The sequence below is a fragment of the Gorilla gorilla genome, chromosome 1 (genome assembly GCF_029281585.2).
Source record: "Gorilla gorilla gorilla isolate KB3781 chromosome 1, NHGRI_mGorGor1-v2.1_pri, whole genome shotgun sequence".
NCBI classification, from domain to species: Eukaryota; Metazoa; Chordata; class Mammalia; order Primates; family Hominidae; genus Gorilla; species Gorilla gorilla.
The window spans coordinates 228383321-228408927 of record NC_073224.2 but is presented as its reverse complement, the minus strand read 5'-3'; the positions used below and the strand labels follow the sequence as shown (position 1 = coordinate 228408927).

At 53.8% G+C, this 25607-nt stretch overlaps 1 protein-coding gene across 4 annotated transcripts in view; it reads left to right on the top strand.

The window, feature by feature from the left end:
• Positions 1-20612, top strand: part of TNFRSF1B (TNF receptor superfamily member 1B) — a 43675-nt gene extending 23063 nt beyond the window's left edge. For 2 of the 4 annotated variants that reach the window (XM_055384678.2, XM_055384692.2), the window contains exons 2-10: positions 160-259; positions 2326-2454; positions 3210-3359; positions 3860-3953; positions 4292-4527; positions 5384-5461; positions 6010-6044; positions 13362-13566; positions 18138-20612. In XM_055384678.2, coding sequence (XP_055240653.1) covers positions 160-259; positions 2326-2454; positions 3210-3359; positions 3860-3953; positions 4292-4527; positions 5384-5461; positions 6010-6044; positions 13362-13566; positions 18138-18421 — 1311 coding nt within the window. In that variant the 3' untranslated portion in view covers positions 18422-20612. The remainder of the gene's footprint in view (positions 1-159; positions 260-2325; positions 2455-3209; positions 3360-3859; positions 3954-4291; positions 4528-5383; positions 5462-6009; positions 6045-13361; positions 13567-18137) is intronic. The other 2 variants (XM_055384685.2, XM_004024663.4) reach the window with 1 other exon arrangement.
• Positions 20613-25607: the final 4995 nt, after the last annotated feature.

Here is a 25607-nt window from a genome sequence, read left to right as displayed (position 1 = left end):
TTCCTGTACCCTGCTCCAGGGGGAGAAACCTCCCCATCCATCATCAATGCAGACTGGCAGGGGGAGGGCCAAACATTTGCAGGGCGGGGACCTGGGCATCAGGCATGGCAGAACCCAGGGGCGGCCCTGTTGATGGCAGTCTTCCCTTCTTCCTTCCAGGTGGCATTTACACCCTACGCCCCAGAGCCCGGGAGCACATGCCGGTTCAGAGAATACTATGACCAGACAGCTCAGATGTGCTGCAGCAAGTGCCCGCCGGGTGAGGGCAGCCACGGGGGGGCTCGGGGCCCATGCCCTGGAGGAGCGTGTGTGTACAGGTGCTGGGGCGCAAGAGCATGGCCCTTGATTCTTACTGAACTCCTAGTTCTATGCACTGGCCCATGCTCCCTGCTGCTTCTGGGCCTGTGAACATGCTGTTCCCTCTTCCTGGCACACTTCCCAACTCCCTTTCCCTAATTAACTCCGACTTGCCCTTTAGACCTCAGCTGAAGATGTCCCCTCTTCCAGGAAGGCTGCCTGCCCCATACTGCCCAGCCGGAGGAGGAGGGGGAGGAGGAGCCTAAATTAGCTCCTGGGGGAGTCAGGGAGGGCTGCCTGGAGGAGGCAGCACTCAGCTTGAAAGACAAGTGCCGCCTCCTTTGAGCTCTCACTGGCCTCTGATGTTCCCATGGAAGCTCTTTCCTTGCTGTGTGATTATAGCCCGGTCCCGCTTCCTGTTGCCTCCACTGTGTGCTCCTCCAGGGCAGAGATTGTGGCTTGTTTTCTGCTGAATCGCCAGCACGTGGCGCAATGCCATGTAGGCGCTCAGTGCATATTTGACTGACTCTGTGAATGCTTACCCATTTCACAGATGGTAGACCTGAGGCCCAGCCACAGTTGGTGGAGCTAGGTAGCCTGACTCCCGGTGCCCTCCATCTATTAATTTGTGTCTGTATTCATTCATGTCATGTTTATAAGGTATCTGCTGTGTGTTCTAAGTGCTGGGAATACACAGAGAGCAGGGCAGACAAAACCCTTGCCCTCGTGGAGTCTGCATTTTAATGGTGGAAGCAGACAGATAAATTAGGAGATGTGTGGTCCTGTCTATCTGTAAGTGCTGTAGAAAGACAAGGTCAGGTAAGGCGGGGGAGACAGAGCGGGACATACTGTTTTACACAGCGTGGTCTGGGAAGGTCTCTCTGAGGAGGTGACATTTGGGCAGAGCCCTGCAGGAGGTGAGGGAGCAGGTCATGCATGTATACAGGGAACAGTGTGCCAGGAGGAAGCAACAGCATGTGCGAAGGCCTTGAAGTCAGAGCCTGTTTGGTGAGCTGGAGGAACAGCAGGGCCAGCATGTGTGGCCCAGGATGAGCGAAGGCGAGTACGGTAGGGGAGGAGGAGGAAGGAGTGAGCAGGGACCATGGTAAGGAGTTTAGATTTTATTCTGTCTGGGAGCCAATGGAGGGCTTTGAGCCGTTACCTTGAGATGTAGGTGGGCGTATGAGTACCTGTCACCGTCCCTAGCCATTTTAAGACACCCTAGGGAAAGTGACTCTCTTCTTTCTTTTATTAACTGGAAGGGTCTCTTTAAGAAGTTACTAGAGAGGCCGAGGTGGGCGGATCACCCGAGGCCAGGAGTTTGAGACCAGCCTGGCCAACATGGTGGAACCCATCTCTACTAAAAATACAAAAAATAGCTGGGCATAATGGCAGGCACCTGTAATCCCAGCTACTTGGGAGGCTGAGGCAGGAGAATTGCTTGAACCTGAGAGGCAGAGGTTGCAGTGAGCCGAGACTGTGCCACTGCACTCTAGCCTGGGCCACAGAGCGAGATTCTGTCTCAAAAAAAAAAAAAAAAAGAAAAAGAAAAGCAGTTACTGAGTCAACTTTTTTTTAAGGTTTCCGTTGGTGTTCTCTGTCCCTGGAATGCCTGCTTTCCAGGCCCATGCCCTTGTCCTTGATAGGATACCAGGGACTACATTCTTACTACCTGTTCCCCCTATCATTCATGCCCCTAGCTGGAGAATGTTAGCCATCTATCAAGAAGGAAGAAACTGGCAAGCTAGTTCTTACTAAAGTGTGATTGACTGATAATAGGGCTCCAGTGGTGGAGGTTCAAGCATCTGGAAAGAGCAGAGAGGAATCTACTTTTGAGCAGAAGGGGTTCAGAAATGACGTGATAGCTGGTACAATACTAGATGGGAGATGATTCTGAGGAATTGGAACTCCACAGAATAGCCTTCCCAGCTGGGCTTTAGAACTCTGGACTTTGTGGGGACAGTGGATGAGCCCAGGGTCCTGGCAGAAGGCTCGCCCAGCTGAGACCTCTGGCCCTTGTTTCCTCAGGCCAACATGCAAAAGTCTTCTGTACCAAGACGTCGGACACCGTGTGTGACTCCTGTGAGGACAGCACATACACCCAGCTCTGGAACTGGGTTCCCGAGTGCTTGAGCTGTGGCTCCCGCTGTAGCTCTGGTGAGTAGGTTCAGAGAAAAAGGGGGCTCTCACACCCCTGCCTCCAACATCCCCCGGCAACTCCAGCCTCTTTGGCTTCCAGCTGTCTGGAGTTACCCCAGGCTGGTTGTTGGAAGTGGCACAGGTGCAGCTGTTTACCCCTACCACTGGCATTTTCCTCCTCTGTCTCACCAAAGCCTCTTCACAGCCCCACGGGGCAGGCGGTGGGAGAACTGTGCCCACGTGAGGGTTGAGGAGGTGGTGCGTGGGAGAGTGGTGCGCATGCTCGTGCTGCGAGGAGCAGGACTGCGGGGAGGAGCGAAACTGCTGGGAAGAGCGGGACTGCGGGGAAGAGCGGGACTTCGGGGAGGAGCGGCACTGCGGGGAGGAACAGGACTGCGGGGAGGAGCGGGACTGGGGAGGAGCGGGACTGTGGGGAGGAGCGGGACTTCGGGGAGGAGCGGCACTGCGGGGAGGAGCAGGACTGCAGGGAGGAGCGGGACTGGGGAGGAGCGGGACTGTGGGGAGGAGCGGGACTGTGGGGAGGAGCGGGACTTCGGGGAGGAGCGGGACTGCGGGGGACAAGCGGGACTGCGGAGAGTAGCAGGACTGCCGGTCCTGCTCCTGGACTCTGGCCAGTGTTGTGTGTGCCCCATGCTGAGGCGGTCCGCCAGCCTCCTGGAGATCAGCTGTCTGAGAGTGCTGGGCTGGCTGGGAGGGCAGCGTGGGTGTGGCGGAGGCAGGCGTGACCGTGTGCCGCCCTCTCGCTGCTCTAGACCAGGTGGAAACTCAAGCCTGCACTCGGGAACAGAACCGCATCTGCACCTGCAGGCCCGGCTGGTACTGCGCGCTGAGCAAGCAGGAGGGGTGCCGGCTGTGCGCGCCGCTGCGCAAGTGCCGCCCGGGCTTCGGCGTGGCCCGACCAGGTACCGGGTGGGGCTCAGGTCCTTGGGGACGCCCGTGGGCCTCTCCTTTGTAGACATCCTTGCAGTGTCACGGGCATCAACCCATTAATTAGTCCAGCAGGGAGCACTGTTAGTGGTGGCCAGGTGCCTGCTACCCATCCGTCTGTCCACCTGTCCACCGTTTATTCTTCCTGCCAGCACTCCTGATTAGGCGCCTCTTATGTACTGGAACCAGGAGACCCAGAGATGGATCAGACCAAGCCCTAAGCTAGGAAAGTTATGTGATGCTGCAAGAAGATGAACTCACATAACTCTACAGCCCAATCGCGTGCATGTGGGTACAGGAATCTGTGTGTGTGCATGTGTGTACAGGCATCTCTGTGTGTGTGTGTGTGTGTAAGGGGTGGAGGTGCAGACAGAGGTCCTTGGGCCCCTCAGACCTTTCCTAGGGCTCTAGTGCCAAGGCCCAGCTGTCCCGCAGAGTGTCTGAGTGGTTGACAAGTTCGGATTGTTCCCTGAAGGAACTGAAACATCAGACGTGGTGTGCAAGCCCTGTGCCCCGGGGACGTTCTCCAACACGACTTCATCCACGGATATTTGCAGGCCCCACCAGATGTGAGTAGCTGAGTCCTTTGGTTCTGGAGGAGCAGGGAGGGGCTGTCCCTGGGTGACTGTGGGTCCAGGACACAGAGCAGCTCACCAGCCACCATTGTCCAGACTGCTTTATCTGAGGGTGGCTCCCAGGATAAATGGCATGGTGGGCAGGACCTTGCCCTGGAAGGCAGGACTGGGTGGGTGCATGGGGAGGTGGGGGAGGGCTAGGAGGGGGTGGTCCTCAGAGAGGGCACACATCGTCACTCTCCTATCCTGCCTGCTGGGGCCCGTGAATGAGCCCAGCCACCCCAGCCACTCTGTCTCCTGCGGCCTCCTGACCAAGCCTCCTCCTCCTCCAGCTGTAATGTGGTGGCCATCCCTGGGAATGCAAGCATGGATGCAGTCTGCACGTCCACGTCCCCCACCCGGAGTATGGCCCCAGGGGCAGTACACTTACCCCTGCCAGTGTCCACCCGATCCCAACACACGCAGCCAACTCCAGGACCCAGCACTGCTCCAAGCACCTCCTTCCTGCTCCCAATGGGCCCCAGCCCCCCAGCTGAAGGGAGCACTGGCGACTTCGCTCTTCCAGTTGGTAAGTCGCAAGAAGGCTCATTCATTCACTCCTTCTGTCTGCCTGTCTTTCTGTCTCTCTTTCTTCCTCTCCCATGGTTTTACTGAGAGCCCACGGGGGGCTGGACCCTGCGCCCTGTCCTGGGATACAGGTGGCAGTGAGGCTGCTTTCTCCCCACACCTGGTGCTGTCATTCAAAATCCCTAAGTGCGTGGGCCAGATGCAGAGGCTCAAGCCTGTAATCCCAGTGCTTTGGGAGGCCAAGGAGGCTGGAGGATTGCTTGAGGCTACGAGTTTGAGGTCAGTCTGGGTAACACAGCGAGACTCCATCTCTATAAAAAAATTAAAAAATTATTTGGGTGGGATGGTGCCTATTGTCCCAGCTACTCAGGAGGCTGAGGTGGGAGGATCACATGAGCCCAGGAATTTGAGGCTGCATTGAGCTCTGATCGTGCCACTGCACTCCAGCCTGGGCGATGAGTGAGGTCCTATCTCAAAAACAAAACAAAACCAAACAAAACCCCTGGATAGGGGAGAGGTGGGGTCAGCAATTCGCCTGAATATGCAGATGGTCTCCTTGCTGCTGTTTCTGATGAGCCCATTAGGCTAAGAAGACAGCGGGCTGGGCCAGGTCACCTCCGGGGGCTTCCATTCTGGGGTAGAACTGCATCAGGCCAGAGGTCTCAAACTGGTGGCCCTTAGGCTGAATGAGGCACACAGACATGATTGCTTTGTAATTGGATTTGAGAATCTCCGGCCTAGACTCGCCCCTCACTTGCAATGACCCGAAGCACCTTGGGTCCCTGGCTTGCCTGGCTGGCCCCTGGTACATTTGAGTTTGTTTTCTGTAGCTGTCTGAGCTTCTCTTTTCTTTCTAGGACTGATTGTGGGTGTGACAGCCTTGGGTCTACTAATAATAGGAGTGGTGAACTGTGTCATCATGACCCAGGTGAAAAGTAAGAGTCCATCCTTCCTTCCTTCATCCACTTGTTCAGGAAGCTTTTGTGGGGTGCCTCCTGTGAGTCCAGCACTGGGCACAGCCTTAGGGGTCAGACAGAGCTGGATATGGGGGTCCTTGTTCTGTAGGAGCTTAAGGCCTGGGGTGAAGGCACCTCTGCTAACTTAATTACTAAAAGGCAAGAGGTGATCAGGGTTTTCTAAAGGGTAGGAGTTCAGGATTCCTATCCAGGAAGCCTGGGGGATTCGGGCTTCCTGCAGCAGGTGGTCTCTGAGCTGGGTAAGATCTTGATGGGTGGAGTCTGTGCAGGGAAGGATGCGCATCCTCAGTGGAGGCGTGGATGGTACAGATGGGGGACTGGAGAATGGTTGGGATGGTGGCAGGTAGAGTTGGGTGGGGGCTTCTGTGGACCTTGTCTGGTAGGCGATTGCTCCCCGCAGGGCTGGGCCTCTCTGCTGGTTCTATTGGGTCCCATACTGCCCTCCTACTTAGGACAGATGTGCCTGAGGAAGTCAATCTCTTACTTGTCCCCTCTTCTCTTTATAGAGAAGCCCTTGTGCCTGCAGAGAGAAGCCAAGGTGGTGAGTGTCTCCATTGCCCTCTCCCCCTCTTCCCCTGGTCTCCTTCCTGGCATGCTGGGCTGTCACAGAGGAAACAGTGAATTCTGTCATTGGTCTGTCCAGTGTCAGGAGGTGTGCAGAGCCCTGGGAGGTGGAGGAAAGGCCGGGGAGTCAGGCAGCCCTCTATGGGCTAAGAGAGGCTGTGAGTGTGAAATGCTCCAGCAGAGAGCAGACGCCTTTGTGGCGTTCGTGGCAGGCACATGGTCGTGGACCCACAGCACAACCTTGGGCAGATGTGAAATTGCTCTATGGCTACTTCCTTACCATGAGATGGGGGTTGTGTCTGCTTGATCCAGCCTGCAGGGTGGTGCCATTCGGTCAGTTGACAATGATGTTTCTCCTTGCCTCCATTGTGTTTACAGAGCACTTTCTCAGAGAACAGTGGTTTTCAAACTGAATTCTGGGATAGCCCAGTGTCCCACAGAGGGCCTTTGGGCATGGGGGAAGTGGTCCTCTCTTAGGTTTGAGGTAGAGGCTGTGGGGCTGGGCCCTGGGTCCTCCCAAAGCAACTCACCTTTGATCTGTTTTATAAAGTAGGGCCTGCGAAGGTTTTTTGTTAGAGACAGACCGACAGTGTCATATCATAGTATTTCATTCATTCTCCATCAGGAAGGCATTTGGCTGCAAGTAACCCCAAACCTACAGGTGACTTTAGAAAAAATGGCTTTATTTTTCTTGCATTGTAAGAAGTCAAGGGGTTGGTGTCTGCTGGAATGGCCTCCACTGTCCCCTTGCATGGTGCCAGCAGGACCCCAGGCTCTGTCATCTTTAGTGTGTTGACTTTTGTTCTCTTGTTTGTGGCCTCATGTCATAAGATGGTAATCATCACTTCATATGTCACCTCTAAGTTTGAGGTGGGAAGAAGGGGCAGGTGGCCAGGTCAGCCATGGTGCCCTTATCAGTAAATCAGACGCCTTCCCAGAAGCCCTGGGTAGACTTCTTTCATCTCACTGACCAGACAGTGTCACATGACAACCCCTAGCTGCAAGGGAAGCTGGGAAAGAGTGTGTTTTGCTTTTCCAGCCTCTATGGAGGAGGAGGACAAGGGAGGGGGGTTGGAAGTGGGTATGGAGTGAGCCAGAACATACGTCTGTCACAGCCTTGCACCTGGTAGGCAGGGCAGGTTTTTTACCCAATTTGACAGATGAGAAAACAGAGTCTGATGAGTTTTCTCGACCTCAGGGGCAGGTAGAGAAAGAATTTCTCAACCTCATGGATATCTGAGACAACATCTTACTTAAGGGAGGCCAAGGTGGGAGGATTGCTTGAGTCTAGGAGTTCAAGACCAGCCTCGAAACACAGTGAGACCCTATCCCTAAACAAAATTAAATAAAATAAATATTTTTAAAAAGGATCTTGGCTGGGCTCACTCCTGTAATCCCAGCACTTTGGAAGGCTGAGGTAGATGGATCACTTGAGGTCAGGGGTTCAAGACTAGTCTGGCCATCATGGTAAAACCCCATCTCTACTAAAAACACAAAAATTAGCCAGGCGTGGTGGCACGTGCCTGTAGTCTCAGCTACTCAGGAGGCTGAGGCAGGAGAGTCACTTGAACCCGGGCGGTGGAGGTTGCAATGAGCTGAGATCATGCCACTGCTCTCCAGCCTGGGCAATAGAGCAAGACTCCATCTCAAAAGAAAAAATAAAATAAAATAAATAAATAAAATATCTTACTTAGTTGTGGGGGCTGTCCCGTGCTGTTCAGCAGCATCTTTGGTCTTTATTTACTTACATGCCAGCCGCATTCCCACTCCAGTGGTGACAATCAAAAATTCTCCAGACATCGCCAAGTGTCCCCTGGAGGGCAAAATCACCCCCAGTGGAGAACCACTGCTCGAGGGAAGAGCTCAGCCCTGGGCAGCCCAATGCCCGAAGCTTACACCAGGTGTTTGGAATCAGTTAGATTGATTTCATCCCCTGATTTTGGTGACAAGAAAAGAGATGCAGGGAGGAAAACTGAGTTGCTCAACGTCGCACCGCAGTGTGTCTCTGGACTCCCATCTCAGTGCTCTTTGCCCTGCCCTACAGTATTTCAGTGGGGAGGAAACTTTCTCATTCCCCGGCGAGTGAGTTTCACTGCTCCCTTTCTCCAGCTTCAATTCAGTGACACTGACGGTTGCCGCCTGGTGGCATGCGTAGAGCAGGTGTCTCCCCCAAGCTCTTCCGCAGCAGCCCAGCTGTCACCTTCCCTTTTCCCACCAAGCGTTTCCCAATCCTCTGTGCACTGAAGATGTCCTGGGTGTGGCCTAGCAGCCTCTGCTTCCCTTTTCCTTTTCTTTTCTTTTTTTTTTTTTTTTTTTCGAGACAGCTATGTCGCCCAGGCTGCAGTGCAGTGGCGCCCTCTTGGCTCACTGCAGCCTCCGCCTCCCGGGTTCGAGTGGTCATCCCACCTCAGCCTCCCAAGTAGATGGGACTATGGGCATGCGCCACCATGCCTGGCTAATTTTTATATTTTTAGTAGAGACGGGGTTTTGCCATGTTGGCCAGGCTGGTCTCAAACCCCTGACCTCAAGTAATCTGCCCACCTCGGTCTCCCAAAGTACTGGGATGATAGGCATGAGCCACCAGGCCTGGCCCCTTTCCTTTCACTGTTGCTCTCAGTGTTCACTGAATGTGAGTGACTCAAATATTTGTTGAGTGCTCAAGTGGTGTGTCTAGTGCGGAAAAAAACCCCCAAACCCTGATTTGTGGTGTTTGCTAATTTCTGTGGTATAAACACTCCCACTGTAGCCAGTTTCCAACTCCCAAGACCTTCCTGAATATGGAGTTGGGAGGAAATCTGCACAGGCCTGAGCTTATCCCAGCACAGCCCTGGCTGAGCCCTGCCAGGCTTTTTGTGACTGAGTCCCCACGCATCCCTGTGGGGCAGGGAGCATCATCACCCCCATTTTACAGAGGAGGAAACTGAGACTCTGGGAGGTTCCATCTTTCCTGTAGGATTATTAGATCATTAGGTGAGTGGCATAGCCCAGGTTTGAATCAGGTTTATGCCTGTGTCCCATGCTACTCCTCAACCAGCAGCTACTCCTGATAAGAGGCCAGTGGAGAGTCCTCTTGAGCTGGGCTGCTGGGCTTAGAGTGTGGACTCAGCACCCACCTGCTCCTCCTGCCACAGAAAGAATGTCCAGGGCATGGGAGACAGTGGCGTTCCTTTGTTTAGAAAACACCAACATGTGGCTGGGTGCAGTGGCTCACACCTGTAATCCCAGCACTTTGGGAGGCCGAGGGGGGAGGATCACGAGGTCAGGAGATCGAGACCATCCTGGCTAACACAGTGAAACCCCATCTCTACTAAAAATACAAAAAATTAGCCGGGCGTGGTGGCGGGCGCCTGTAGTCCCAGCTACTCTGGAGGCTGAGGCAGGAGAATAGCGTGAACCCGGGAGGTGGAGCTTGCAGTGAACTGAGATCGCACCACTGCACTCCAGCCTGGGCGATAGAGCGAGACTCCGTCTCAGAAAAAAAAAAAAATACCAATATGTGAGCTTACCCACAATCACCCCCATGGACACGGACACACTCATGCACGGACCCACGTCTGATAACAGGTGTGAACATTTATCGGGTGTTGAATGGATGCCAGGCACTGTGCCCAGCGTTCTTTATTCTCACAGCCATGCTGCCACACGCAGGCAGTATGATTCTTGCCCCCCATTATATGGCCCAAGAATCATGGGCCCAGAGAAGTTAGTAACTTTCCCAGTGTGGCACAGCTAATGATCGCGGCCTGGGACACGAACCTACGAGTGTCTCTCCTCGCCACCCCAGCGCACACACTCACTACGTCACTCACAGATATGCACACATGCCCCCAACATAGACACACGTGTGCACGCTTCACACCCTCACGTCTGTAGACACAGGTGTGTGAGCCTTGTGAACACACAAACAGACGGACCCAGCAGGAACCTGGAGGACCTGGCCCGTGGCTCTGCTGGGTCTCTGCTTCTGCCCAGCGGGGCTGGGCCAGGAGGGGCTGGGAGCTGAGGGTGCTGGCTGGCTGGCTGGAATTCTGTTTTTTTTTTTTTTTTGAGAAAGAGTCTTGCTTTGTCGCCCAGGCTGGAGTGCAGTGGCACAATCTTGGCTCACTGCAAGCTCCGCCTCCCAGGTTCACACCATTCTCCTGCCTCAGCCTCCCAAGTAGCTGGGACTACAGGCACCCAACACCTCGCCCAGCTAATTTTTTGTATTTTTAGTAGAGACAGGGTTTCACTGTGTTAGCCAGGATGGTCTCAATCTCCTGACCTCGTGATTCGGTGACCGCCTCGGCCTCCCAAAGTGCTGGGATTACAGGTGTGAGCCACTGCGCCCGGCCCTGGGATCCTGTGTTTTGAATGAGGCTCCTCAGTACTCAGCTCTACTGGGGTCCCAGCCCAAGGAATAGGACTCAGCCTGCTTCTGTGCCACCTGGGGCTGCTTGAACTTTGCGACTTGTGGCTTGGGAGGAGGGAGGTGGCCGTGACCTTTGGGGGTTTTTGTTCTGCCTGGCTGTAGCCACCAGCAGAGGGGGTGGGGTACAGGCCAGAAAAACCCCTTTTGTGGGGTTGTGAGGAGTGACAATTGGCTGCTTCTCCTCCCCTTCCAGGCTCAGAGCAGGGCTGGGGGGTAGTTGTGGGCAGTGACCAGGGTCAGACCACCTGGGCGGAGGTTCAGCATGAACTTGCAATGCCCTCCATCTCCAAAACTGGGGGACCCAGCCCAGGGAGGGTGTGGGGGTTCCTGGGGAAGCTGGTCTGGGCTTCTGCTCCTGCCATGGATCAGCTGTGTGATGCTGAGCACAGGATGCACTTCCTCTGGGCCTCCGTGGCCTCTTGGGGACGGCTTGCACGGTATCCCTCCAGTCCTGAGTGAGAGGCTGTGGCCTTGGGGAATTGAGGGTGCAGGTGGCGCTCAGGTGTCCGAGAAGCCATGGGAGCCGGGGGCTGCAGTGATTGGACAGAGAGGACCGTGGTACTCGCATCTGTTCTCAGACCACATCTGGAATTGTAGCTCCCTCTGGAGGGAGGCAGGAGGTCTCAGCCTTTCTTGAGGGGCGGTGGCACCTGCGCTGCTCTCTCCACCCCTGCTCTCACCTCCCGCTGCAGTGCTGGCGAGCCCCATCAGCCCTTCACTCATCTCTACCCTCCTTCTTTCTGCCTGGGACACTTGTTTTCATCGTGGGCAGGCCAGGGGCCAGGGCAGCTGTTGGGAATGTGGCCTGTGCCATCTCCTTTTTTGCTGGGATCAGAAAACAATCGCTTAGAATTCCAAGGCAAGGGTGTGAGCGCCTGGCCAGCCAGTGGGAACAGACAACAGCCTGGGAGAGGAATTTCCAGCCTCTCTCCAGTGTGGGTGTCTGGAAATGGGGACCTTGCCTTGAGCCTCCAGAGTTGAAACCCCAGACACCCGGGAAAGGCACTTTGGGATTTAGCCCAGCCACAGTATGTCCTAACTGTGACCTTGGGCAAGTAACTCAACCTCTCTGTGCCTCAGTTTCCACAAAGCAAGGATAACACTGGGTTGTTGGAAGAATCAATATAGATATTGTCTGGAGGGATGTAGGTACAGTGCATGGCATTGGGTGGCACTCAAATGTCAGCTAATAATATTATTATTATTCTACGGGAAGAAGACATCAGGGGAAGTTGCAGAGCAGCCCGTGGGCGGACTCTGGAACGAGAGGCTGAGGCAGTGCAGCAGAGGGTCTCAGACATGAGCGCTCTCTGCCCCGGAATGATTGACTGAGCACAAAGGTCTGCACGCTTTCTCTGTAAAGGGCCAGATGGTAGGAATTTCAGGCTTTGTGGACTGTGTGGTCTCAGTAACAGCTACTCAAACCTGCCTCTGTAGCAAGAAAGCAGCTACATGCATAGACAGCACACACCCAACTGAGGGTGGTGTGTTCCGATCTAATTGTGCTACTGGACACCCAAACTTGAGCTTCACACCATTCCATGTGTCGCAAATTATTCTTTTTTTTGAGATGGAGTTTCACTCTTGTTGCCCAGCCTGGAGTGCAGTGGCTCGATCTCGCCTCACCACAACCTCTGCCTCCCAGGTTCAAGCGATTCTCCTGCCTCAGCCTCCTGAGTAGCTGGGATTACAGGCATGAGCCACCACGCCAGCTGATTTTGTATTTTTAGTAGAGACGGGGTTTTGCCATGTTGGTCAGGCTGGTCCCCAACTCCCTTCCTCAGGTGATCCGCCTGCCTCAGCCTCCCAAAGTGTTGGGATTACAGGCATGAACCACCACGCCTGGCCACAAATTATTCTTAAACATTTTTTTCAACCATTTAAAACATGAAAACCAGTGGGGTGTGGTGGTGCACGCCTGTTATCCCAGCACTTTGGGAGGCCAGGGTAGGAGGATGGCTTGAGCCCAGGAGTGCAAGACCAGCCTGGGCAACATAGCACAACCCTGTCTCTACAAACAATCGACAACAAAAAAATTAGCCAGGAGCAGTGACACGTGCCTGTGGTCTCAGCTACTCAGGAGGTTGAGGCAGGAGGATCACTTGAGCCTGGAAAATCGAGGGCTATAGTCAGCTATGATTGTGCCACTGCACTCCTGCCTGAGCAACAGGGTGAGACCCTGTCTCAAAAAAAAAAAAAAAAAGTGAAAACCATTCTTAGTGGCAGGCTGTACTGGGCCTCTGGGCAATCATTTGCCTAGTTCTGATTTAACAAACTCTTGTATGGAGTTTACTATGTAATAGGCATTGTTTTAAGCACTTTACAAATATTCAGCCATCTAATCTTCACAACAACCCTATGAGGTAGGCTATTATTCTCCCTTTATAGATTAAAAAAAAAAAAAGAGGCACAGAGAGGTTAAGTAACTTGTCCAAGGTCACACAGCAAGTGAGTGGTAGAGTCATGATTTGCACTTGTGTGGCCTGGGTTTAGAGTCCACACTCTTGGTTGCTAGGCTGGGCCATGTCTTCCTGTGCAGATGGGGTGAAGGAAAGCTGCTTTCCTTCTCCTGTCTTATGCAAAATAAGGATGAAAATCCTGCCCCACCTCTAAGACTATTTGGTGAACAGGGCCAGGTAGTCTCTGCCCTCATAGGACACTCTAGTAGAGCAGCTGGGTGCTAATAACAGAAACACAGAAACCACGGAGAATCACACCTCCCAAAAAGTGCCGTATGTGGAAAGAACGTGCAAGGGTGGGCAGAAACCTCACGTAAACTGAGAAGTGCTGATGGCAGGAGGTGTGGATGGCAGTGGGAAGGAAGAGGGGAAGAAGGAGCTGGCTGGTGGGCTGACTGCTCTCCCCTACCACCCCCTGCCCATCCAGCCTCACTTGCCTGCCGATAAGGCCCGGGGTACACAGGGCCCCGAGCAGCAGCACCTGCTGATCACAGCGCCGAGCTCCAGCAGCAGCTCCCTGGAGAGCTCGGCCAGTGCGTTGGACAGAAGGGCACCCACTTGGAACCAGCCACAGGCACCAGGTGTGGAGGCCAGTGGGGCCGGGGAGGCCCGGGCCAGCACCGGGAGCTCAGGTAAGAGGTGGGAGCACACCTGGCTTCATCCCAAGCCTCCTTGGTCTTTCTCACCTGGTTTCTGTCTTAGCCATCTCCTCCTGAGCCTCCCCGCAGGGTGGGACGAGGCCTGAGCCACAGGGAACTTCCTTCGGTTCACTGAACCTAAGTTCCCTCCCGCCTTTGCCCATGCTGGGCCTATCACCTCAAAATCCTTCCTTCTGTGGGACAACCCCAGCTTGTCCAAGTCCCCGGTATCTGGGGGAGGAGTTTTCCTGAAACCTTCTCCCTGCTACCACCCCCAGCTGGCCTGGCTGCTCCTCCGGGCTCACCATGCCCTGGCCTCCCTTTGACAGGACTGTCAGACTGCATGTACAGACATTGTCTTCTCCTGTCTCCCACACCAGGCTGTGGGACACCTGGTGAGCCTGGATCATCTCATTCATCCCTATATCTGCAGGTCCAACACGGCCCAGCTACTAATAATTAATCATAACGATCGCTTCTACTTATGGAAGGCTACGGAACAGCAGGCACTGTATTGGGCACTTTACATGCATAAAATTGACCTGCATGTCAACGCTAAGAGATAGTTCCTGTTGTTATCCCATTATACAGATGAGGAAACTGAGCCCCAGAGAGGTTAAACAGCTTCTTCAAGGGCACATGGCTAGTAAACAGAAGAGCCAGACTCACCCCTAGGCTGTCGGGCTCCAGAGCCCTGGGATTGGAAGATGAATGAAGAAATGGTGGCTCCAGGGCTCCACTCACTGCAGTTTGTTGCTGGGTCTCTTTGGGTCTGAGGCACTGGGACTGTGGGGATTGTGTCCCATTTATGTAGGCTGCATTGTGCCCTGGACCTGGTCTATGACAGACGTCACTCCTGGTTGGCATCTCTAGGGCCCACACTGGAGGGGCCCCTGTACAGGGTCTGCTGGCCTGTGCCTCTCTCCCTCTTACCTGGCAGTGCCAGCCAGTGAGAATTCAGGGAATGACCATGAACTTGGGTCAGTCTCAGATCCTTGCCTGGCCACTCTGGTGCCATAAGAATTTGGGCGGGATGCTTAACCCTGCCAAGCCTTGGTTTTTTTCACCTAGAGGTGAGCTATGGCGCCTCCTTGCCAGGGCTGGTGAGAGATGGGTGACATTGTGTCCAGCTGGGCACCAGACCAGGGCCAGGCTCCCTCTGGGCCGCCTCCAGGTGGGGACTGATGGCTGCAGCCCCCACCATGCAGCCCTCCTCCAGCTCACTCACCCCCAGCTGCTCCCCAGCTCACTGCGCCCCTGCCTCTTGCCTGCACTCATGCCACCCCTGCCTGCCACACCTGTTCCTACCTGTCCCCAACTGCCTACAGGAGCTGACGTGGCCATTTCTGTTTGCCCCATCATAGCCCCCAGCCTCCTCGGTGGGAGGTCTCATCAGTGCCCCTCACTCCATCCTGAGAACTCCCTGTGGGAGGGCCTGGGCCAGTGCCTGGAAGAGATCAGGGGCCCTACACATTGTTGAATGAATGAATGAATGAATGAGTGTGCTCCAATTATAAACTCTTAGTCTTTGCCCAGTTCTTGGATTCGTCTGATTTTTTTTTTTTTTTAAGTGGGGTCTCGCTCGTCGCCCAGGCTGGAGTGCAGTGGCGCAGTCTTGGCTTACTTATCTGCTCACTGCAGCGTCCGCCTCCCAGGTTCAAGTGATCCTCCCACCTCAGCTTCCCGACTAGGTGGGATTACAGGCATGTGCCATCACGCCTGGCTAATTTTTGTACTTTTAGTAGAGATGGAGTTTCACCATGTTGGCCAGACTGGTCTCGAAATCCTGACCTCAGGTGATCCATCTGCCTCGGCCTCCCAAAGGGCTGGGATTACAGGCGTGAGCCAACACGCGCGGCCCATCTTTCTGATTTCTTAGCTACACCTGGTGTGGCTCCCTCCTTGGGCCAGGGTGGAGCCCTGACCATGTCTGCCCTCCCCTCTCCCCTCTGCCCCTTCTGCTCTGTGCTCCTTCTCCCGAGTCCCCCAGCCCGTGTCCCTGGTCTCTGTCTTCTCTTTCTCTCCCTCCCACCCCTAACACCTCCCTCCAGTGTGGGAACCTGTAAACCCCAGGGTTGTGCCCCTTCATGGTCCCCCATCCACCCCCGCAATGTCTCATGCTCGATATGCAAAGGCCATGGTGACTTTGGGTGACATTTGGGTGCTGTGGAGGCTCAGGGTGGAAATTTCCTTCCGGCCTTGTGATTTCAACCCTCCTCCCCCACCACCAGCTTGGGGCTGTTTTGAGCACAGCAGGTTGCCAGCTCCATCCACCTCCCGGCTACCCTATCCGAGTAGTTGGAGTTAGGGAGAACCAGGCTGGGGTGAGGGCACTCAGCAGGCCCCTGCAGCAACAGCAGCAGCAACTCTCATTTTCTGAGGGGGCTACTTACTGTATGCCAGTCCCCTCACATTCTTCTCAGCAAACCCACCGTCCAGTGCCTCCCCAACCAGTTAGAAAACTCAGTTGCCCACAGGGGCTGGGCGGGAAGGTGAGGCAAACCTTGGGCTGTCCTTGACCGGATCTCCTGCATCTGGCTCCCAAGGGAAGCCATAAATCCAGATTTTTAAATGTAAACGCCTGAATTTTAAATGTTGGTAATCAATTCACTTAAAAACATCACCACCACCACCACCACCACCAACAACAAAAAAACCCGTAGACTTGTCCCTGTTACAGGCACTAGGAACACAGCAGGGAACGATCAAAAAGTCCCTGGTCTGGCCAGGCAAGGTGGCTTATGCCTGTAATCTCAGTACTTCAGGAGGCCAAGGCAGGAGGATCACTTGAGCCCAGGAGTTCAAGACTAGCCTGGGCAACATAGCAAGACCCCCGTCTCTATTAAAAAAATTAAAAAAAAAGTCCCTACCCTCCTGGGTTCAGAGTCTGGTTGGGGACCCCAGGAGCTGGGGGCTCTGGAGATCAGGAGATCACAGAAATAGGGAGGGACCCAGAGAGTGGTGGATAGGATGGGAAGTAAATGTCTCTAGAGAGGGAGGCCAGGGGGTGGAGGGTGGTTCATGGAGGAGGTGGCCTTTGAGCTAAGGCCTGAGCACTAGAGAAGAGCTCTCTCTCTAGGCTGAGGGAGCGGCCTGTGCAAAGGCCCAGGGGACCTGAAGGGCTCAAGGGGCTGTGGCAGGGGGTGGGGAATGTGGCTGGAAGGAACCCCATCAAGGTCTTGGAGCGGCAGGAGAGGGGGTGGGAGAAGGCAGGCTCCAGATCAGACAGGGCCTGGTAGGCTGTAGCGAGGACTGTGGGTTTTTGAGCCCCCAAGGAAGTGATCTGCCAGGTTCAAGGGCCAGCTCTGGCTGCTGATGGGAAACAGATTTCAGAGGGGTGGAGTTGAAGCCAGGACAGATGGAGGCTGTTCACACCTATCCAGATGGGAGTGAGGGGAGGCTTCCATAGCCCACCATGCAGCAGCAGGGCAGGGTGACCCTTGCAGAAGTCATCTTTTGTTTTTGTTTGTTTTTGAGATGGAGTTTGGCTCTTTTGCCCAGGCTGGAGTGAAGTGGCATGATTTCGGCTCACTGCAACCTCCGTACCCTGGGTTCAAGCCATTCTGCCTCAGCCTCCCGAGTAGCTGGGATTATAGGCACCTGCCACCATACCCGGCTAATTTTTTTTTGTATTTTGAGTAGAGACAGAGTTTCACCATGTTGGCCAGGCTGGTCTCAAACTCCTGACCTCAGGCAATCCACCTGCCTTGGTGTTCCCAAAGTGCTGGGATTACAGGCGTGAGCCACCCTGCCTGGTCCAGAAGTCATCTTTTGAAGGGAGACAAGGCAGGAATGATGGATGGGTGTGTGATATGAGAGAAAGATGGGTCCGAGGCTCTGGGCCCAAGCAGCTGGGTGGATGGCAGCAATGGGAACTGTGATGAGGAGGAGAGGTTTTGGATGGGAGATGGGAGTAGAATCAAGAGTTAAGTTTGAGGCTGAGCACGGTGGCTCACACCTGTAATCTCAGCACTTTTTGAGGCTGAGGTAAGCAGATTCCTTGAGGTCAGGTGTTCGAGACCAACCCAGGCAACCCGGTGAAACCCTGTCTCTACAAAAAATTAGCAGGGTGCGGTGGCCTGTAGTCCCAACTATTCAGGAGGCTGACGTGGGAGGATCACTTGAGGCCGGGAGGCAGAGGTCACAGTGAGTCGAGGGAGTGACACAGCACTCTTTTGAGACCCTGTCTCAAAAAAAAAAAAAAAAGACAGAAGAGACAGGGTCTCACTATGTTGCCCAGTCTGGTCTTGAACTCCTGGGCTCAAGCGATCCTACAAACTTGGCCTCCCAAGTAGACATCTGTTTTATATAATTGGCTCCTCCCATCTCTGGGGTGATTGGGGCTGGGTAGGTAGTGATGCTATTCTTATTCAGCAGAAGGGAAAATGAGGCACATGCAGGTTAAGTGACTTGCTCAAGGTCACACAACAGAGCTGGGCTAGAATCTTGGTCTCGGCTCCTGGCCCAGTGCTCTTACCCATGTGTCTGAATCTGCATGTTGGGCACGGGTCCCAAGGCCCCACTCCTGGACCCCTGGACTGACCCCCACCCCATCTTGTGCTTAGCAGATTCTTCCCCTGGTGGCCATGGGACCCAGGTCAATGTCACCTGCATCGTGAACGTCTGTAGCAGCTCTGACCACAGCTCACAGTGCTCCTCCCAAGCCAGCTCCACAATGGGAGACACAGATTCCAGCCCCTCGGAGTCCCCGAAGGACGAGCAGGTCCCCTTCTCCAAGGAGGAATGTGCCTTTCGGTCACAGCTGGAGACGCCAGAGACCCTGCTGGGGAGCACCGAAGAGAAGCCCCTGCCCCTTGGAGTGCCCGATGCTGGGATGAAGCCCAGTTAACCAGGCCGGTGTGGGCTGTGTCGTAGCCAAGGTGGGCTGAGCCCTGGCAGGATGACCCTGCGAAGGGGCCCTGGTCCTTCCAGGCCCCCACCACTAGGACTCTGAGGCTCTTTCTGGGCCAAGTTCCTTTAGTGCCCTCCACAGCCGCAGCCTCCCTCTGACCTGCAGGCCAAGAGCAGAGGCAGCGAGTTGTGGAAAGCCTCTGCTGCCACGGTGTGTCCCTCTCGGAAGGCTGGCTGGGCATGGATGTTCGGGGCATGCTGGGGCAAGTCCCTGACTCTCTGTGACCTGCCCCGCCCAGCTGCACCTGCGAGCCTGGCTTCTGGAGCCCTTGGGTTTTTTGTTTGTCTGTTTGTTTGTTTGTTTGTTTGTTTCTCCCCCTGAGCTCTGACCCAGCTCTGGCTTCCAGAAAACCCCAGCATCCTTTTCTGCAGAGGGGCTTTCTGGAGAGGAGGGATGCTGCCTGAGTCACCCATGAAGAGAGGACAGTGCTTCAGCCTGAGGCTGAGACTGCGGGATGGTCCCGGGGCTCTGTGCAGGGAGGAGGTGGCAACCCTGTAGGGAACGGGGTCCTTCAGGTTAGCTCAGGAGGCTTGGAAAGCATCACCTCAGGCTGGGTGCAGTGGCTCATGCCTATGATCCCAGCACTTTGGGAGGCTGAGGCGGGTGGATCACCTGAGGTTAGGAGTTCGAGACCAGCCTGGCCAACATGGTAAAACCCCATCTCTACTAAAAATACAGAAATTAGCCGGGCGTGGTGGCGGGCACCTATAGTCCCAGCTACTTAGAAGCCTGAGGCTGGGAAATCGTTTGAACCCGGGAAGCGGAGGTTGCAGGGAGCCGAGATCATGCCACTGCACTGCAGCCTGGGCGACAGAGCGAGAGTCTCAAAAGAAAAAAAAATGCACCGCCTCCAAATGCTAACTTGTCCTTTTGTACCATGGTGTGAAAGTCAGATGCCCAGAGGGCCCAGGCAGGCCACCATATTCAGTGCTGTGGCCTGGGCAAGATAACGCACTTCTAACTGGAAATCTGCCAATTTTTTAGAAAAGTAAGTACCACTCAGGCCAATAAGCCAACGACAAAGCCAGACTCTGCCAGCCACATCCAACCCCCCACCTGCCGTTTGCACCCTCCGCCTTCACTCCGGTGTGCCTGCAGCCCCGCCCCTCCTTCCTTGCTGTCCTAGGCCACACCATCTCCTTTCAGGGAATTTCAGGAACTAGAGATGACTGAGTCCTCGTAGCCATCTCTCTCCTCCTACCTCAGCCTAGACCCTCCTCCTCCCCCAGAGGGGTGGGTTCCTCTTCCCCACTCCCCACCTTCAATTCCTGGGCCCCAAACGGGCTGCCCCGCCACTTTGGTACATGGCCAGTGTGATCCCAAGTGCCAGTCTTGTGTCTGCCTCTGTGTTGCGTGTCGTGGGTGTGTGTAGCCAAGGTCGGTAAGTTGAATGGCCTGCCTTGAAGCCACTGAAGCTGGGATTCCTCCCCGTTAGAGTCAGCCTTCCCCCTCCCAGGGCCAGGGCCCTGCAGAGGGGAAACCAGTGTAGCCTTGCCCAGATTCTGGGAGGAGGCAGGTTGAGGGGCTCCTGGAAAGGCTCAGTCTCAGGAGCATAAAGGAGAAGGCATGAAATTATCTAGCAGAGCAGGGGCAGGGTGATAAATTGTTGATAAATTCCACTGGACTTGAGCTTGGCAGCTGAACTATTGGAGGGTGGGAGAGCCCAGCCATTACCATGGAGACAAGAAGGGTTTTCCACCCTGGAATCAAGATGTCAGACTGGCTGGCTGCAGTGACGTGCACCTGTACTCAGGAGGCTGAGGGGAGGATCACTGGAGCCCAGGAGTTTGAGGCTGCAGCGAGCTATGATTGCGCCACTACACTCCAGCCTGAGCAACAGAGTGAGACCCTGTCTCTTAAAGAAAAAAAAAGTCAGACTGCTGGGGCTGGCCAGGTTTCTGCCCACATTGGACCCACACGAGGACGTGATGGAGCACACCTGCCCCCTGGTGGACAGTCCTGGGAGAACCTCAGGCTTCCTTGGCATCACAGGGCAGAGCCGGGAAGCGATGAAATTTGGAGACTCTGTGGGGCCTTGGTTCCCTTGTGTGTGTTGATCCCGAGACAATGAAAGTTTGCACTGTATGCTGGACAGCATTCCTGCTTATCAATAAACCTGTTTGTTTTACACGTCGACCCCTGGGTCTGCCTGGGGTCTGGGCTTGGGTTTGTCCATGCTCCTGCTTGTCTGCCACCCCTGTGTAAGGGGAGATGGCGTCACGGTCCCTGGGGTCTGGCTGGCCCCTGTTGTGACTGGACCACAGAGGGACCCCTGTTACAGCTGCCCCCTCAAGCCTGTGAACCATAAGAGAACTTCCTGCTCAGGACCACACAGCTGGCTGGGTTCCAAGTGTGTCCTGGTCTCATGCGCTCATCCTCCAGGTCTCCTGGGCCTGCTCTCAGGACCGGGATGGGGTCTCTGCAGATCCCTAGCAGCCTAGGCAGCCAGGCTCTGCCCTCCTGGGGACCCCACTCGGGGAGAGTGGGTGCCCCTGGGATGCTCAGACCAGTACAGGGTTTTGGGGGCCCAGAGGACATCCCTGGGCCCAGGTAGGAGGTTAGAACAGGGTTCTGGAGATAACCTCTGACCTCCTCCTGAGGGATGAGCAGCAGTTTTCCAGAATAAAGGATCGCAGGGAACTGTCAGGCAAAAGGAGTTCTGAGTTTAAAGGCCTTAGCCTGGCCAGCATGGTGAAACCCCATCTCTACCAAAAATACAAAAAATTAGCTGGGCATGACGGTATGCACCTATAATCCCAGCTAGTCAGGAGGCCGAGGCATGAGAATTGCTTGAATCGAGGCAACAGAGGTTGCAGTGAGCTGAGATCAGGCCACTGCACTCCAGCCTGGGTGACAGAGTAAGAGTCTGTCTCCAAATAAAATAAATAAATAAAATCAATTAATTAGAAGAAAGCCTTGGAGGGGAGAGAGACCTTGGCCTGTGTATTGGTTCCACTGACCCCCTGGGTCACCATCGTCACTCCAGCTCCTGTGACTCCCTCAGTGGGACCATTTTCATTCTTGGTGATTGTAGGATCTGTGATTGATGGAACGCCCCGCCTCCTGGCTTCTCGCCCTCCTCTCCTCCGTGGTCCTGTCCTCCAGCCTGTCTCAGTCACTCAACCCTTGACCAAGGCTCCCCACACTTATTCCATAAAGAGCCAGGGAGCAAATTTATGTTAATTTTTTGAGACAAGGTCTCACTCTGTTACCCAAGCTGAAATGTGATCATGGCTCACTGCAGCCCTGACCTCCAGTCGCAGCCTCTTGAGCAGCTGGGACTATAGGCATGGACCACTATGCCCAGCTAAATTTTAAATTTTTTTTATTTTTATTTTTTGGGTTTCCCTGTGTTGCCCAGGCTGGTCTCGAACTCCTGGGCTCAAGTGATCCACCGGCCTGGGCCTCCTAAAGTGCTGGGATTACAGGTGTGAGCCATTGCGCCTGACCAGAATCAATATTTTACACTTGGCAGGCCTTACAGTTTCTGCAACAACCACTCGACTGTGTTGTTGAAGTGTGAAAACAGCTGTGCACAGGACATGAAAGAATGGGCAGGAGGCGGATGTGGCCTTCGGGATGTACTCATGCCAGTGCCTTAGAGCCTGGCATTACTGATAACTGCACGCTAATCTCAATTTCAAGCATCCCACTTTCCCCCACCCCTACTTCCTCCTGTCTTTCTCCCTCAGTGGCACCTGCAGCTGTTGGTTACGTTTTCTCCCTTGTGCGCACCCACGACACTTTCTCCTGGTTTGTTGTTCTCTCTCTGGTTGAACCCAGCTCTATGCTTGTGCCACACCTGCACGTCTGCACCTGGATGGGGCAGGATGATGGCCTTCCACCATGCTGGCTGGTCACATTTTCATTTCATGATCATTAGACTTGGCTGGGCACAGTGGCTTATGCCTGTAATCCCAGCACATTGGGAGGCTGAGGTGGGCAGATTGCTTGAACTCAGGAGTTCAAGACCAGCCTGGGGAAACATGGTGAAACCTCATCTCCACAGAAAAATACAGAAACTAGCTGGGTGCGGTGGCACGTACCTGGAATTCCAGCTACCCATGAGGTTGAAGTGGGAGGATTGCTTGAGCCCAGGAGGCGGAGGTTGCTGTGAGCTGAGATCTTGCCACTGCACTCCAGCCTGGGGGATGGAAAAAAAGAATAAATTCTATGGGGGTCCTTGGTGCTGCCCAGCAGTGACAACAGGTCCCCTCCCCGATATATTAGTTCCTGTTGCTGCTATAACAAACCACACAAACTCAGTGGCTTAAAACAATACAATTTCATTCTCCTACAGCTCTGGGAGCCAGAAGTATAAAAGCAAGGTGTTGCCAGGCCTGCTAGGCTCAAATGGGGAATTTGTTCTTGGAGGCTTTAGGGGAGAATCTGATTCCTTGCCTTCAGCTTCCAGCGCTACCTGCATTCCTTGACTTATGGCCCCTTCGTCCATGTTCAGAGATAGCAACGGAATCTCTTCAGAAGTCAGATCTCCCTTTGCCTCCCAATTGTAGGGACACCTGTAATTACAACGGACCACCCAGAAAATCCAGGACACTCTCCTCGTCTTAGTGTCTTGGCCAAGTTTCAGGAATTCAGACATCAATGTCTTTGCAGGGGCAAAGACAACCATTGGTTATGCAGCCTACCAGCTCCTATTCACTCAGTCTCCCACTCTTTCTATTTATCTTTTAATTTTATTTATTTATTTATTTATTTATTTATTTTTTATTTATTTTTTATTTATTTTTTTTTTGAGACGGAGTCTCGCTCTGTCGCCCAGGCTGGAGTGCAGTGGTGCGATCTCGGCTCACTGCAAGCTCTGCCTCCCGGGTTCAAGCGATTCTCCTGCCTCAGCCTCCCGAGTAGCTGGGATTATAGGTGACATCACCACGCCCAGCTAATTTTTGTATTTTTAGTAGAGAAGGGTTTTCGCCATGTTGGCCAGGCTGGTCTTAAACTCCTGACAGGTGATGCACCCACCTCAGCCTCCCAAAGTGTTGGGATTACAGGTGTGAGCCACTGCGCCTGACCTATTTTATCTTTAAATAAAAGGATTAATTGAGGTTTTTGTTTGAGACTGAGTACCACTCTGTGACCCAGGCTGGAGGGCAGGAGCGCAATCACAGCTCAATGCAGCCTGAAACTCCTGGGCTCAAGTGATCCTCCCACCTTGGCTTCCCAAAGTGCTGGGATTATAGGGATGAGCCACCAAGCCTTACCCCACTCTTCTAGATGGACTATTTCATGTGTTCTCCTTTATCCCCAAGCCTCTGTCCTCACCCCACCCTTACCTTCAGTTGGTTACCTTGCTGTCTATTTCACCGAGAAAATAAAACACAAGAGAATGCTTCATGCTTGCCCCACCACATCTGCCCTCTCACCCTGCATCTGTGCCCACAACCCTGGCCTTTGCCGAGACTGGGTCTGAGGACAGCTCCTCCTCTGTACGGGATCTTAGCATCTCTCCTGGCTCAAGGACATTGCTTCAGTGAGTCTCCTGTCTCTTTCCTTCAGCATCAATTTCTCTGGCTCCTGGATCTTTCCTGTTTGCATATAGACACCCTGAGGTTCCTCCCATTTGTGAAACAACCTCACACCCATTAGGACAACTACTATCAAAAACCCAGAAATTAGTAAGTGTTGGTGAAAATGTGGAGAGATGGAAAACCTTGTGCATCGCTGAGGAGAGTGCACAGTGGTCCAACTGCTATGGGATACAGTGTGACAGCGACTCAAAACATGGAACATAGAATTACCATCTGATCCAGCAACTCCACTTCTGGGTGTGTACCCTAAAGAACTGAAAACAGAGTCTCAAACAGATATTTGTACAGCAGTGCTCCCTGTTCATAATAGCCAAAAGGTGGAAACAACCTAGGTGTCCAAAAGGTGGAATGGATAAACAAAATGTGATCTACAGGCTGGGTGCAGTGGCTCACACCTGTAATCCCAGCACTTTGTGGAGCTGAGGCAGGTGGATCACCTGAGATCAGGAGTTCGAGACCAGCCTGGCCAACATGGTGAAACCCCATCTCTACTAAAAATACAAAAATGAGCCTGGCGTGGTGACACACGCCTGTAGTCCCAGCTACTCAGGAGGCTGAGACAGGAGAATCACTTGAACCCAGGAGGTGGAGGTTGCAGTGAGCCGAGGTCGCGCCACTGCACTCCAGCCTGGGTGACAGAGTGAGACTTCATCTCAAAAAAAAAAAAAAAAAGTGGTGTACAGAGATCATTCAACCTTAAAAAGGAAGGAAATTCTGACACGTGCTGCAACATGGATGCCTTGAGGACAAGGATCCCTTGTCCCTTATACTAAGTGAAATAAGACAGTCACAAAAGGACAAATTCTGTATGTTTCCCGTACATGAGGTACCTGGAGTAGTAGGATTCATAGAGATGGAAAGTAGGCTGTTGGTTGCCAGAAGCTGGGAGAAGAGGGAATGGGGAGTCAGTATTTAATGGGTGCAGAGTTTCAGTTTTTTGAAATGAAGAGTTCTAGGCCAGGCATGATGGCTCACGCCTGTAATCCCAGAACTTTGGGAAGCCGAGGTGGGTGGATCGCTTGAGTTCAGAAGTTCGAGACCATCCTGGGCAACATAGCAAGACTCCGTCTCTATGAAAATGAGCTGGGCATGGTGGCATGCACCTGTGGTCCCAGCTACTCAGGAGGCTGAGGCGGGAAGATTGCGTGAGCCCAGGAAGTCGAGGCTGCAGTGAGCCATGACCTGTGCCACTGCACTCCAGCCTGGGTGACAGGGCAAGACCCTAAAAAAAAAAAAAAAAAAAAGAGTTCTGCAGATGGATGGTGGTGATGGTTGCACAACAATATGAAATTACTTAATGTCACTGAACTATACACTTAATAATGGTTAAGATGAGAACTTTTAAACAAAAACCAAAAAAGAGCAACAACTACAAAAAGATGATAAAATTTTGTGGGAGGCCGAGGCGGGTGATCACCTGGGGTCAGGAGTTCGAGACCACCCTGGCCAACATGGCGAAACCTCGTCTCTACTAAAAATACAAAAATTAGCCAGGTGTGGTGGCAGGCGCCTGTAATCCCAGCTACTCGGTAGGCTGGGGCAGGAGAATTGTTTGAACCTGGGAGGCAGAGGTT